The 12,090-nt window shown below is 36.3% G+C and overlaps 1 protein-coding gene across 1 annotated transcript; it reads right to left on the minus strand.

The window, feature by feature from the left end:
• Positions 1–479: 479 nt before the first annotated feature.
• LOC105166513 (transcription factor bHLH62) lies at positions 480–3,434 on the minus strand. Its single transcript, XM_011085892.3, has 8 exons — positions 2,266–3,434; positions 1,975–2,184; positions 1,816–1,881; positions 1,652–1,720; positions 1,495–1,566; positions 1,203–1,403; positions 1,034–1,112; positions 480–937 (listed from the first exon to the last, which is right to left on the minus strand). The coding sequence occupies exons 1-8, from the start codon at positions 3,145–3,147 to the stop codon at positions 900–902; spliced, it is 1,617 nt and encodes a 538-aa protein (XP_011084194.3). The 5' UTR covers positions 3,148–3,434; the 3' UTR covers positions 480–899.
• Positions 3,435–12,090: the final 8,656 nt, after the last annotated feature.

Consider the following 12,090-nt stretch of genomic DNA (forward strand, 5'->3'; position numbering starts at 1 on the left):
ATGCCTTTTTCTGATTCCTCACCCAACTCACAACTTTCACCATTTTTTGCCAACCTGGGATTACAATTTCTCCATTATAAGAAAAGAGACAAGTCATTGTTAGCTGCTGTTAAGCAGTAAACAGACAGACATGAAATGTCAAAGTGAGTTTGGGTTCCAGCTCAATCTTTAATCAAACCTAAAAATCAATTTTAAGGCAGCACTTTGTCCCCACTAACAGCTGGTTACAAGTGTAAGAATCTAATCTTGTGCAAGACACAAGATTTATGATTAAAATGTTTTTTTCTGCTGAAAAGGTCCCACTATGAGAATTCTTGCCTGAATGTGACATTTGTGGGAGGAAATTGAAATGCAGCCACTCATCAGTGTTGGGAGGTCTAATTCATGCTTTTTATTTTTCATCCCACTATCATCAAACTTATCTTTTCCCAACCAAACAAGATGGGAATTGTAGTAACAAATAGATTTAGGAACTGGAATGAAAACAAGGTGATAAAGATTCTGAATATCATCATACTCAAGGAATAGGGGAAAAAGAACAAGGTCTGAATCAAGAAGGTTTACATGAAAAGATTGTCTCTTAAAACACACTTCTTACCTTGCTTACAGGGAAAAAGATAACCAATGTTACATTTGACTTTCAGAGTCTTCCCACCATCTCTGGTTCAAATTAGTTCTTGATTTCAGTAAAAAAATTTCCTTCCAAAGAATCATCTGCCCAATTGATCATCAGATACAGAGTAAGAATGAAGGAGAGGAGGAGGTTCCTCTTTTTGTGTTTTTGGGGAAACGATCACCGAGTTTTTGCTTGAACTAGAGTTTTCCCACTATATACAGAAGCCACTCTCGCTCGGGGCCTCAAATAAATAGAATTAACAATGCTGATGATACATTGTTGATCATAGCTCAACTTTCATTTGAGCTGTGGGGAGAATCCCTGCAACAAGAATCAGGGACAAGATATCACAATCTCGAATTTACTGAGGAGAACTGCATAAGATGTTACTGAGTGTGTGAACAAAAGATCACTTACCATGAAAATTTTGTGTCTGATTCTGGCTGAATCCCATCTGAACGACACTGTGGAGGTCGTCCTCCCAGAACGTTGAGACCTGAAGATGAGTTGATACAGAGTTTGTTAAGATTGTAAAAAGAGAAACTTTCTGATAAAATTCAAACTTTCTCAAGATTTAGATATTTACTTGAGAGGCAGTTTCGCTAAAATTGTCCATTGGAGGCAGTTGCATGGTTTGGTTTCTGCCTAAAGCAGAATTGAAATTGTTAGCTGTGAAGGGTGCCTCTGATGCACTGGGCAAAGCAGTATGCAAATTCGGTTGAGATTGGAAAGGATAGCTATCAGAAGGGTACATGTTATGAGGCAAAGATCCGCGAGATTGAAACATCTGCAATTAGCAAAATCAACAGAGATAATTACAGCCAAATTTCAAAGGGGATTGAGATTTTTAACAACTTTTCAAGATGTTCTTTACTTACATCCTTGGACATAAGAGCTTCCATGTTGAAGTCCATTCTTGGATTGACAGTAGCCAGTTTCATGGAAAGGAACTACAATATCATATAAGAAGAACATAAGTAAACATTCTTGATTGCAAGGAGAATCATCCTTCTTGCCCTGAAAATCTTGATTTACCTCAACTTGCCGCTGTAAAGACTGTACATAATTAATGATCTCATCAAGCATAACAGCTTTACCAGTAACCTACAGAGAAATATAGCAGCAGTACTTCAGAATCCTCCAAAATTTTCTCATAAGAAAACCATGTAAAAAAGTTTATTTGCTCAACACTACATTACCTTATTGCAACCTGGCACAAGATCTTGTAGGACTTTCATTCTTTCACTGATCTTCTCTCTCCGGACCTGTATGAAAAAAGATAGAGAGATAAACAATGAAAATTTAGTATTTTAACAAGGTAGGGAAAATGAAACAGAAGAAGCTCACAGATTACATACTCTTTCAGCAAGACTGTGGGCATCTGTGGCCTGACCCCTTCTAGCCCTGACATGAATATAGTCCTTGGGAGGCTCTGGAGGCTTTGAATTATCCTTTGAATGCTTTTGATTTGTATTATCAGCCTTAGTTTTTGCAGCATCCTTTTCATTTGCACTCCCATCTTCTGACTTGCTTCTTTTAGCACTTGATTCACTATTTTCTGATGCAACCTGCCATCAATCAGCCAAACAATGAGTCTATTCTCAACATCTCAAAAACCAAGAATTCTTGTACAAAGAAAGTAAGATTACATTGACATCTTTAGCAGGGTTTGCTGCAGCAGAAGGGGTTTCTTTCCCCTTTCCCTTTGGAATTGACTTCCTCTTCCGAGAATTGGCATCAACTTGAGGATTCATCCCAATTTCCCCACCTGGGATCTGTTCAGAAACAGAAGAATTCTCCCTGGAATCACCGAATTCCACATTTTCAGGCGTTGAAGATCTCGACAGCCTGCTGAATTTCTTATCGGAAGCTGAAATTCCAGCTTCCTGTAAGCCCCCATCCTTGCTTTCTTGAACTGCCATTGGGTGAGATCCAGAAATCTTGATTGACTGATTGCTGGAAACCCTGGAAATCTTCCCAGAATCCAATTTCGGCGCCATTTCGTTCAAGCCCACCAAACTCTTGTTAGCAAAACAAGAAAATCTAGCAGCCCTCTCAGCAAACCCTGGATCAGTGGAAAACGGTGCCAAGCTCGGAAGCGAAGGAAAATGGCTTCCAGGGATTTGCAAATTCCCCCTGATTTGCTGATTTTCCATCATCGACAGGTTCAGCTTGGGAGGAGAATTCAGCGGGGTGCTGTAGCAAGAAGTATTGGCACTGTTGTTCCCATTGATACTGTAAGGCTGCTGAGGCGAAATCTCCCCGGAATTGCATATGCTGCCAAGCCTCCCAATCAGCTCCCTCAGCACAACATTTTCACCATTGCTGCCATTACCATTCGCATTCGAGGCAGTTGGAGAGGAAACCATCGAGCTCAGAGCCGACTCAAAGGGATCACTTTGATCCACTGAATTCTCCCAACTGGGATTGAAAAAGCTGCAATTCAGCTCATTGCTTTGGGGCATTCCTGAGATCCCATAAGGGATTGTGCTTGTTTTAACTTCATTCAAGAACAAATTCTCCTTCTCCATGAAGAAAAAACTCTAGTAACAGGAGAAACAAGAAATCTTTCTGGGGATATATAATGCGTGAAAGTGGAGAAGGTATGCTGCTTTTGGAAGAAATAGGAAAAACAAAAAGTGGAAGAGAGAAGGAAGGAAAAAAAAAGGCGATTGTGGTTGTCGTTGATGTTATTAGTTCACTTAAATGGAGAAAGAGATGATGGAAAAGAAAAAGGGAAGAGGGAAAGTGAGAGAGAAAAACGGAGGAAAGTGAAGAGGAAGCAAGAAAAGAAGGATAAACAAATCACTAATGTTTGTTTGACCTTTTTTTCAATGTGTTGTGTATACCCTATTTATATGTATATGTATATATATATTATAAATATTAACAGTCGAACACATTCGATGCGTATGTATAATTTTAAAATATTATATTTAATAAATAATTGTGTGTGTATATATACATGTATATTATGTTATAAATACTCAGAGTCGAGCACATTCGATGCGTATATATAATTTTAAAATATTATATTTAATAAATAATTGTGTGTGTATATATACATGTATATTATGTTATAAATACTCAGGTCGAGCACATTCGATGTATGTACAAAATTAAAGTTTTGTACTTAATTATAAACAAATATTTGAAAAACAAATTGATAGAAATTGGATGTTGGTAATTATTTATGGGATATATTTTAATAAAGGAAAATAAGGGTATTTTTATATTAATATATACTAAGTTAGTATGTTTAAGTCCCTCATTTATTTAAAGCTAGCTATAACACACAGTCAAGGTGTTTGTACATATAAAATATAATTGTAATAATAATAATAAGATTATAAAAAATTATGTCAAGATATGAATGCAATAAATTAATTTCAAATGAAATATATATTAATAAAATTTGCTATAATTAAAGAAAATTTTATAAAGGGCATTTAAGTCAAAACACATTTTATCTACAAAATGAGTTATTGTGGGTTTTTCCCACTTGATTGATAATACTTATATTTTCAATTACGATAATCAGCACGGTTCAGAATATATCCTCATAATCATAAGTAGCTAAAGGTTACTTGTATATCATCTATCAATGCAGTCTCGTATTGATTAAGAAAATCGACTTTACAACTATTTAATTCAAATTGATTCATTCTTATTGATTGAACAAAATATGTTCGTGCGTGTGCGTGGTGCAATTTTATACCGACGGAAGGAATCAAATTTACAATTATATAATTAAAATTGATTCGTTTTTATCAATTGAACTAAATATGTGTATATATGTGGATGGGGGAGGGGGGACAGTCTTGTAAGAAATCGAATTTATAACTATTTAATTGAAATTAATTCATTCTTACTGCTGGAACTAAACATGTATATGTGTTTAGGTGGTGTATTTATGTAAAGGTTTTGTGCTACTTACTGATATATGTAAGTGGTGTATGCTGCTGTGTTCCTAAAACATTGCAGGCCCTTGAAATTTAAATATTTTTCACTTCTTCTGTGACTTTATTTAAATTTAAATAATCTTTATTGAAAATAAAATAATTTATGATAAGATCGTGCAGATAATATTATACCGATTTTTCGAATTAAGATGTTTTAGAGTAAATATAGATAATGTTAACGACAATGAGCAAGATTGAACCCATCAGCTGCAAAGCATACAAAAGAGACCACAAAACACCATTTACAGTCTTCCGATGCTTAAGTCAAGTAGATCGTAAGCGAGAATTAAAGGTCGTAGAATGCTAGGCAACAAAAGTTGTACTAGCTGCATGGCGGGTGGGTATGTATAGCTTTTGTCAAATTGTGCGATTCCACGTAAGCCATAAACAATAAAATGACGGATGGTTATGGTAAATCCATACATATTAGGATTTCGAATGTACCCAGATCAGATCGTAAAGACCCTAAACTAATAAAATAAATTCAGAATTTATTTGGAAACTGTAGACATACAGAAGATAGGTCTAGATTTGATTTTAATGAGTCCCTACATCAATATATATAATTCTTTTATTTGGCAATATTATGGAGAGAGAGGTAAAGAAAAGTACTAATAAGATTAATTATTAATTACAAGGGAGTTGCTGGGAATTTGATAATTAAAAACATAACAAATTCTATTAAGTACTAATTATTGATTGTTAATTTTCTAAATTAATTTATGCTTATTTTATTGATTAATTAAATATTTTAGTGTTTCTTGTGAAGAGAGGAAAGGAAATAGTATATTGGGGGGGGGGGGGGGGGTTGGTGGCGGTGATGGGTAACTTTGCTTGCAACTGGCGCGCGCACACACACAACTCTCTTAGCAACTGGCACTCTTTGTCCTATGGTACATACATCAATCATTAATTGCCCGGTTATATTTATTTATATTCTCTCTCTTACAATATTGTTTTACTGTCACATTAAATTCAACCAATTACATTGTACGAATGATATATCTGACATGTTATTGATTATTTATTTTTAAATTGTACATTAATTACATGATAAATATATTATATTACGACGTTTTTGACCAAATTTAATTTGAATTAGAATTTTTCGTCTTTATTTGTGGTTGTGTGGTGTGTGGTCTTTCTTTTTGTTGAAGATAGGTCCTCATGTTTTTTTCTTTTTTGTATAGACATTTTTAATTATTTTTTACATTTACTTTTTATTTTACTTTTTTGCAAGGAGTATGTCTACGCCACTTTTCAATTTTATCCTCCCGTCCCTTAAATATGTTTATAGTCGCATCCACCCACTAAAGTATAAAAAATAATGAAAAATCCTGATAACATTGACCATATTTTTTAAAACGAAAATGCCCTTATCATTTACCTCCCTTATTATATGTTTATTTCAACCATTCTCCTATAAAATAATATAATTATTATAAAGTTTTCATTTAAAACAAATATTATTCGAAATATATAATTTTTATGATTAGTATAGATACTTATGTACCTTGTACTTTATACATAATTGTTTAAAATTTACACATTTTATGTTTTATGTTGTTATATATTTAAATACTTACATGTGTATAACATTTTTATAAAATTATGTAATTACTATTTTAAAAACTAAGTTGAGCTTATAAGTGTATTATATATAAAGTATACAAATTATATATTTTGAATATTTATTCATGTAATTGAATATGAAATTATAAATAACATAAATTTTATTCTCATAAAATTATATGCATGATATATATGATTACATCAAGATTCAAACATATTCATGTGTATTTCTAAATAAATAATTTACCCTTGCAAAATATAGTTGCAAATATTCAGCTTCTAAATAGTTTTATATTATATAATTTATAATAAAATTATATATCTTAAATATTAATTTTCAAATAAAAGTTCAAAGTCACTAAAAAAGTTAATTGGGAAATTTTGTAATAAATATGTCTAAGGGAGATAAATGAAAATTTTAAATGTTGAATTATTTTGTCAGGGGAGTTTTTGTTACCTTTCATACTTTGACAATATATTTGTATATGTCAATATATTTGTATTTTTATTAAATTGTCACTATAAATTAATCGTTTATGGTTGACAAGATTAAATTCATTGCCATTTAATATATTTTTAATGATAATTTTAAATTGTCTTCAATATTCGATTATTAATATTATATTTTATTGTAGTCTGTAAAGATATTTAAGAAAAAACACATCAAGTGTATAACAAGTTTTAGTGAAAGGAGTGAGTGAGGAGAGGAAGGAATCTAAAGGGACTTGGAAGGACCACAAAAATTCAAATCATTGATGCTACCGTATAATTGTAAAAAGTACATTTGATTCCCCTATGTAATATTTGAAAATCATACACTTATTTTAAAATTTTAAAAATGTAAAAAAACTATAAAAAAGATATTATCATGCATACTTTGTTATTATGAATGATGTGCATGGCCTAAAAGAGATCGCGGAGCTCAAGTCAAGCCCATCAACTCATGATGGAGATGGCCCACTGAAGGATTACCAGACTCGGTCCAAGACAGAAGCCCAGTAAAAGGCTTGTCAGACAACAGGTCTGCCCTACAAGCCCAGCCCAGGAGAAGGGAGGCGTCCCCAAGGCGCATGACTCATTGACCTAGAAGGACTCCCTACAGAATAGGAGTCCCCACGCAAAAGGAGTCATCCCCAAGCAAAAACGTGTTGATCAACTAAAGATAAGATGGAATTGTGCTTATCTGCATGTACCTTACCCCTTTTTTCTTGGAAATGCAAGTAACATGCAAAGTCCTGACGAAGAGGAACGCCCCCTTTATAAATACAGGCAACATCCCCCAACGAGGACACCTTCAAGAATCTGAAAATTGCTTTGTTGTTTTTACTGCAACTCTCAACTGGCACTCTAACCATATTTTGCTCATAAAATTCTTATTTTTATCTCAATTTCTCATTACGATTTATTTCTACAATTATTTATTCCTAAATCTAGAACTAACTTGAGTATCAAAGTGCTAACGTATTGTTTCGCAGGTCCTATTTCTCAAGTTTTTTTGCTTAATCAGCCCAAGCCCATTGTCAAGATCCAAGACGGTTGGACCCATGCTAAAATTGCACACATCAATTAGCGTCGTCTATGAAAAATTTTGAGTTAAAGATGTGAGTTACTACAGAAACCCCCATCAACTTCGCTAACAAGCAGTGAAGGTCAGTGCTTTCTTGCAAGGACACATGGATGGGGACTTCTTCAAGTCCCTAGCTAAGAAACCTGTTTGCAAGTTCGACGCTCTCCTAGCCCGTGCAGCTAAATATATCAACATGGAGATGCCCAAACTGTCAACAAAGAGATTCGTGGGATAAAAGAAAAGAAGTGTGGGAGGAGGCCCCATCCAAGAAGCCTCGAACTAATTTTCAGGACAAGAAGACACCTTTCCAAAGGGTTAATGCAGTCTACACCCCCTTGAAAGTACCTTTCACCCAAGCCCTCATGGCAGTCGAAGGAAAAGGCTTGCTAGCTTGCCCCAGATCATAGAGAGAACAACCCCAACGTCCTAAGTCCGACAATGATTACAGGCACACCACTGAATAGTGTCGGCATCTGAAGAATGAGATTGAAAGGCTCATCCAAAATTGATACCTGTAGGAGTACGTTTGTTGGGAAAAGTCTGGAGGAACAGGACCATACCAAAAACAAAAACAGACAAAGGGAAGGAAGTAAAGATTTCCAATCCTAAGTCTTCACCAAATGAAGAACACAGAAATACCTTTGGGGGAAGGCTGAAGCTAATGATCCTCCTCATAAAGGAGTTATATGAATGATCGCAGGCAGTACAAGTGGAGGTGATTCTCATTATGCTAGAAAGACCAAAGCTAGAGAAGCACATGACATAACTATAAAAGAAATATGGGATGTTGGGGCAATGGAGGATGCCCCCCTCATCCAGTTTAGAAGGGCAGAACGATCAGGTCCTTGGAGCTCTCATAATGACGCTCTGATCATCACGGTGTTGCTAGCTAACTACAAAGTAGGACGTATCTTCATAGACTCAGGAAGTTCTGCAGACATATTATTTAGGGAAGCCTACGATCAGATGCAGTTAGTGGATACTGCTCCGAAAAAAGTGAACACCTCCTTGTAAGGATTCGAGGGGGAGGTAGTCCATCCTAAGGGCATGGTTTGACGCCTATTGACCCTAGGTACTGGCGCCACTCAAAAGACTTACCTGTTGAAATTTTTAATAGTGGATACTCCCTCAGCCTACAATGTCATTTTGGGAAGGTCCCCCCTCAACGCTTTCATGTCGTAATCTCCACTTATCACATGAAACTCAAGTTCCCTACGCTTGGAGGTGTAGGAGAAGTACGGGGAGACCCCCTCCAATCTCACAAATGCTACATGGAGACTGTGCGCAAAGGACAAAAGAGAAATAAGGACGAAGTACCTAAGGAGGTGCCTCCAAGTAAGTGAGAGAAGGGGACTATGGAAGACAAAAAAACGAGAGAGCATCCCCCAAGGTTCAGCCGGCTGAGGAGTTCATGAATGTTGAACTTGTACCTAGAGATCCAGAGAAATTTACTCGCATTGGTTCTCAAATGAAGGGTGCGACACGTGAAGAAAAATAATTCAATGCTTATGTTGCAATGTAGACATCTTTGCATGGACCCCCCAAGATCTAGAAGGGGATCGACCCTAATGTCATAACGCACCATCTCAATATAGATCCCAGCATCAAGTCGGTTAACAAAAGAAGAGATACTTCAGGCCTGAAAAATATAAAATAATCCAAGTTGAAATCGATAAATTATTAATTGCACACATCGAAGAAATACAAATCCCTGAGTGGCTATCCGACGTTGTATTAATACCCAAACCAGGGGAAAAATGGAGAGTATGCATTAACTTCAGAAACCTAAATAGGCGTGCCCTAAGAATTTTTATCCTCTACTTCGAATTGATCAGTGGACTCCACATCAGGATGTGGATTATTAAGCATGATGGATGCATCTCATAGTAATCATCAAATAATGTTGGCTCTAAAATATCACAAAAGAGTCAGTTTTATCACGTCCTCTGGAACATTCTGCTACGTGGCCATGCCATTTAGCCTAAAGAATGCCGGGGCTACCTACCAATGTTTGGTAGATAAATATATTCCATCCACAAATTGGAAGAAACATCGATGTGTACATGGATGATATGCTAGTAAAAAGTAAAGAGACCAAGGACCATGTTGCAGACTTAGAAAATATATTCTTTGTTCTGAAAAATTACCAACTAAAGCTCAATTCTGAAAAATGCGCCCTTGGAGTGAAAGGGGGACGCTTCCTAGGATTCATGGTCACCCAAAGAGGGATCAAGGCCAATCCCCTCAAGATCAAGGCCATTCTGGACATGAAGGCACTCTCAAACATTAGTGAAGTATAAAAGCTAACTAGGAGGGTAGCAGTACTTAGCCGTTTTATCTCCAAGTTGGCAGAAAAAATAATGCCATTTTTCAAAGTCTTTCGGAAGGCGAAAAATTTTAACTGGGACAATGAGTGTCAACAAGCTTTTTAAAAGCTCAAGCGATATTTAGAAGGACTCTCTCTACTGGTGAAGCCATATCTAAGGGAAACCCTCTATGTGTAACTATCGGCTACCCAAGCTATCAGCTTTTTCCTTATTTGTGAATATAGTGGGAAACAAATGTCGATCCATTACGTTAGCAAAGTACTCAATGAAGCAGAAGGGCGATACACCCCTATAGAAAAAATAGCCCTCGCACTGGTCATCACTGCTGGAAGACTACGTACGTATTTTCTTTCACATCCCATTGGAGTAAAAACTAACCTGCCACTGAAACAAACGCTGGGTAAGCCAGATACATCAGGACGATTGGTAAAAAATGGGCGGCAGAATTGAGTGAGTACGATATCTCTTATCTACCTCGAACTAGCATCAAGGCCCAAGCTTTAGCTGACTTGGTCTTCAAGTCAGAAGGGATATCTGAAGAATGCACCCCTCAAGCCGGAAAATAGCTATTGCATATAGATGGATCATCCACAATTCAAGCGAGTGGTTAGGGCATAGTCATCACTTCACCTTAAGGAGAAGATCTAGAATTCACCGTTAAGTTCCGATTTAGGGCCTCCAACAATAAGGCCAAATACGAAGCACTCGTAACGGGGCTCGGAATAACACATGAAGTGGAACTAGACACTTAATAGCTTATTTAAATTCCCAACTAATAGTCAAACAAGTGGAGGGCTCATACGAAGCCAAGGAAGAAAATATAATCCAATATCTACAGCAGATAGCAGAATTGAAGACGGGGTTTGAAAGTTTTCAAATTATCCAAATTCAAAGGGAAGAAAACGTCAAAGCTGACTACTTCTCCAAACTAGCTAGTGCTATAGAAGATTATAGAACGAGGCATATTACCATACAATACCTCCCCAAACCAAGAGATCCAATTCATATTCAAGCATATCCTCCTTTGGAGATTGGAGGACCCCTGCTATCCGATGGCTTGAAGAAGGACACCTTTCAAATAATAGGTGGGAGGCCGCAAGACTCAAGGCTCGAGCTTCCTATTTCCTACTACAATGAGGGGTCTTCTACAAGAAATATATCACACACCCTCTACTCCAATGTTTAACCCAGCCAGAAGGGGCAAATATTCTTAAAGAAATACACAGCGACTGTTGTGGAGCGCATGCGGAAACCTAAATTCTCGCTAACAAAGCATTGCAGGCGGGATGCTTCTGGCCTTCCATGAAACAAGACGCGCGACAACTGGTGAGCAAATGCGAAAAATAGCAAAAGCACTCTTCCCTCATACACCAACCTATCGAGCCCCTTACAACCATTTTGTCACATGTCCTTTAGCACAATGGGGATAAATCTTGTGGGTCTTTTCCCCCTAGCTCCCAGTCAAAGAAAATTTCTTCTAGTAGTCATCGACTTTATCAAGTAGGTGAAAGCTGAGCCACTCGCCCGTATCACAGAAACAAATGTGATGAAGTTTATATGAAAGAATATCATCTGCCGTTTTGGACACCCACGAGAGATAATCTTAGACAACGATCGACAATCCAAGGCCATAAAATACAATAGTAGTGTAAAGGATTGCATATCAGTAGCACACCTCCAGGCCAATGGATAGAGGTAACAAATATATTAAGTGTGCTTTAAACGACTAAGTATACAATATATGTACCCGCATATAGTGTATATATATATATGCATGTGGTCGTTATGTGTTTGTACGCATCTATGTGCAAAATTTACATCCATAAATTTACCAAATAATAGATTTTAACTATCTCAGAATATCATTTTAAGGTGCATTAATACTCATCTTTTCAACATAAGAAAAAAATACTATTTCTCACCATCCAAACCTTTTAATTCAACAAGCAATGAATGGATATGGAACGTTATTTCTCGTTCATCCAACACTTTACTCGTTCGAATTTACGTGATCTCATTTTAATTAATTTATTTTATATATTAAAA

Source organism: Sesamum indicum, linkage group LG7, assembly GCF_026168435.1.
Source record: "Sesamum indicum cultivar Baizhima isolate 11 linkage group LG7, ASM2616843v1, whole genome shotgun sequence".
Classification (NCBI taxonomy): domain Eukaryota; kingdom Viridiplantae; phylum Streptophyta; class Magnoliopsida; order Lamiales; family Pedaliaceae; genus Sesamum; species Sesamum indicum.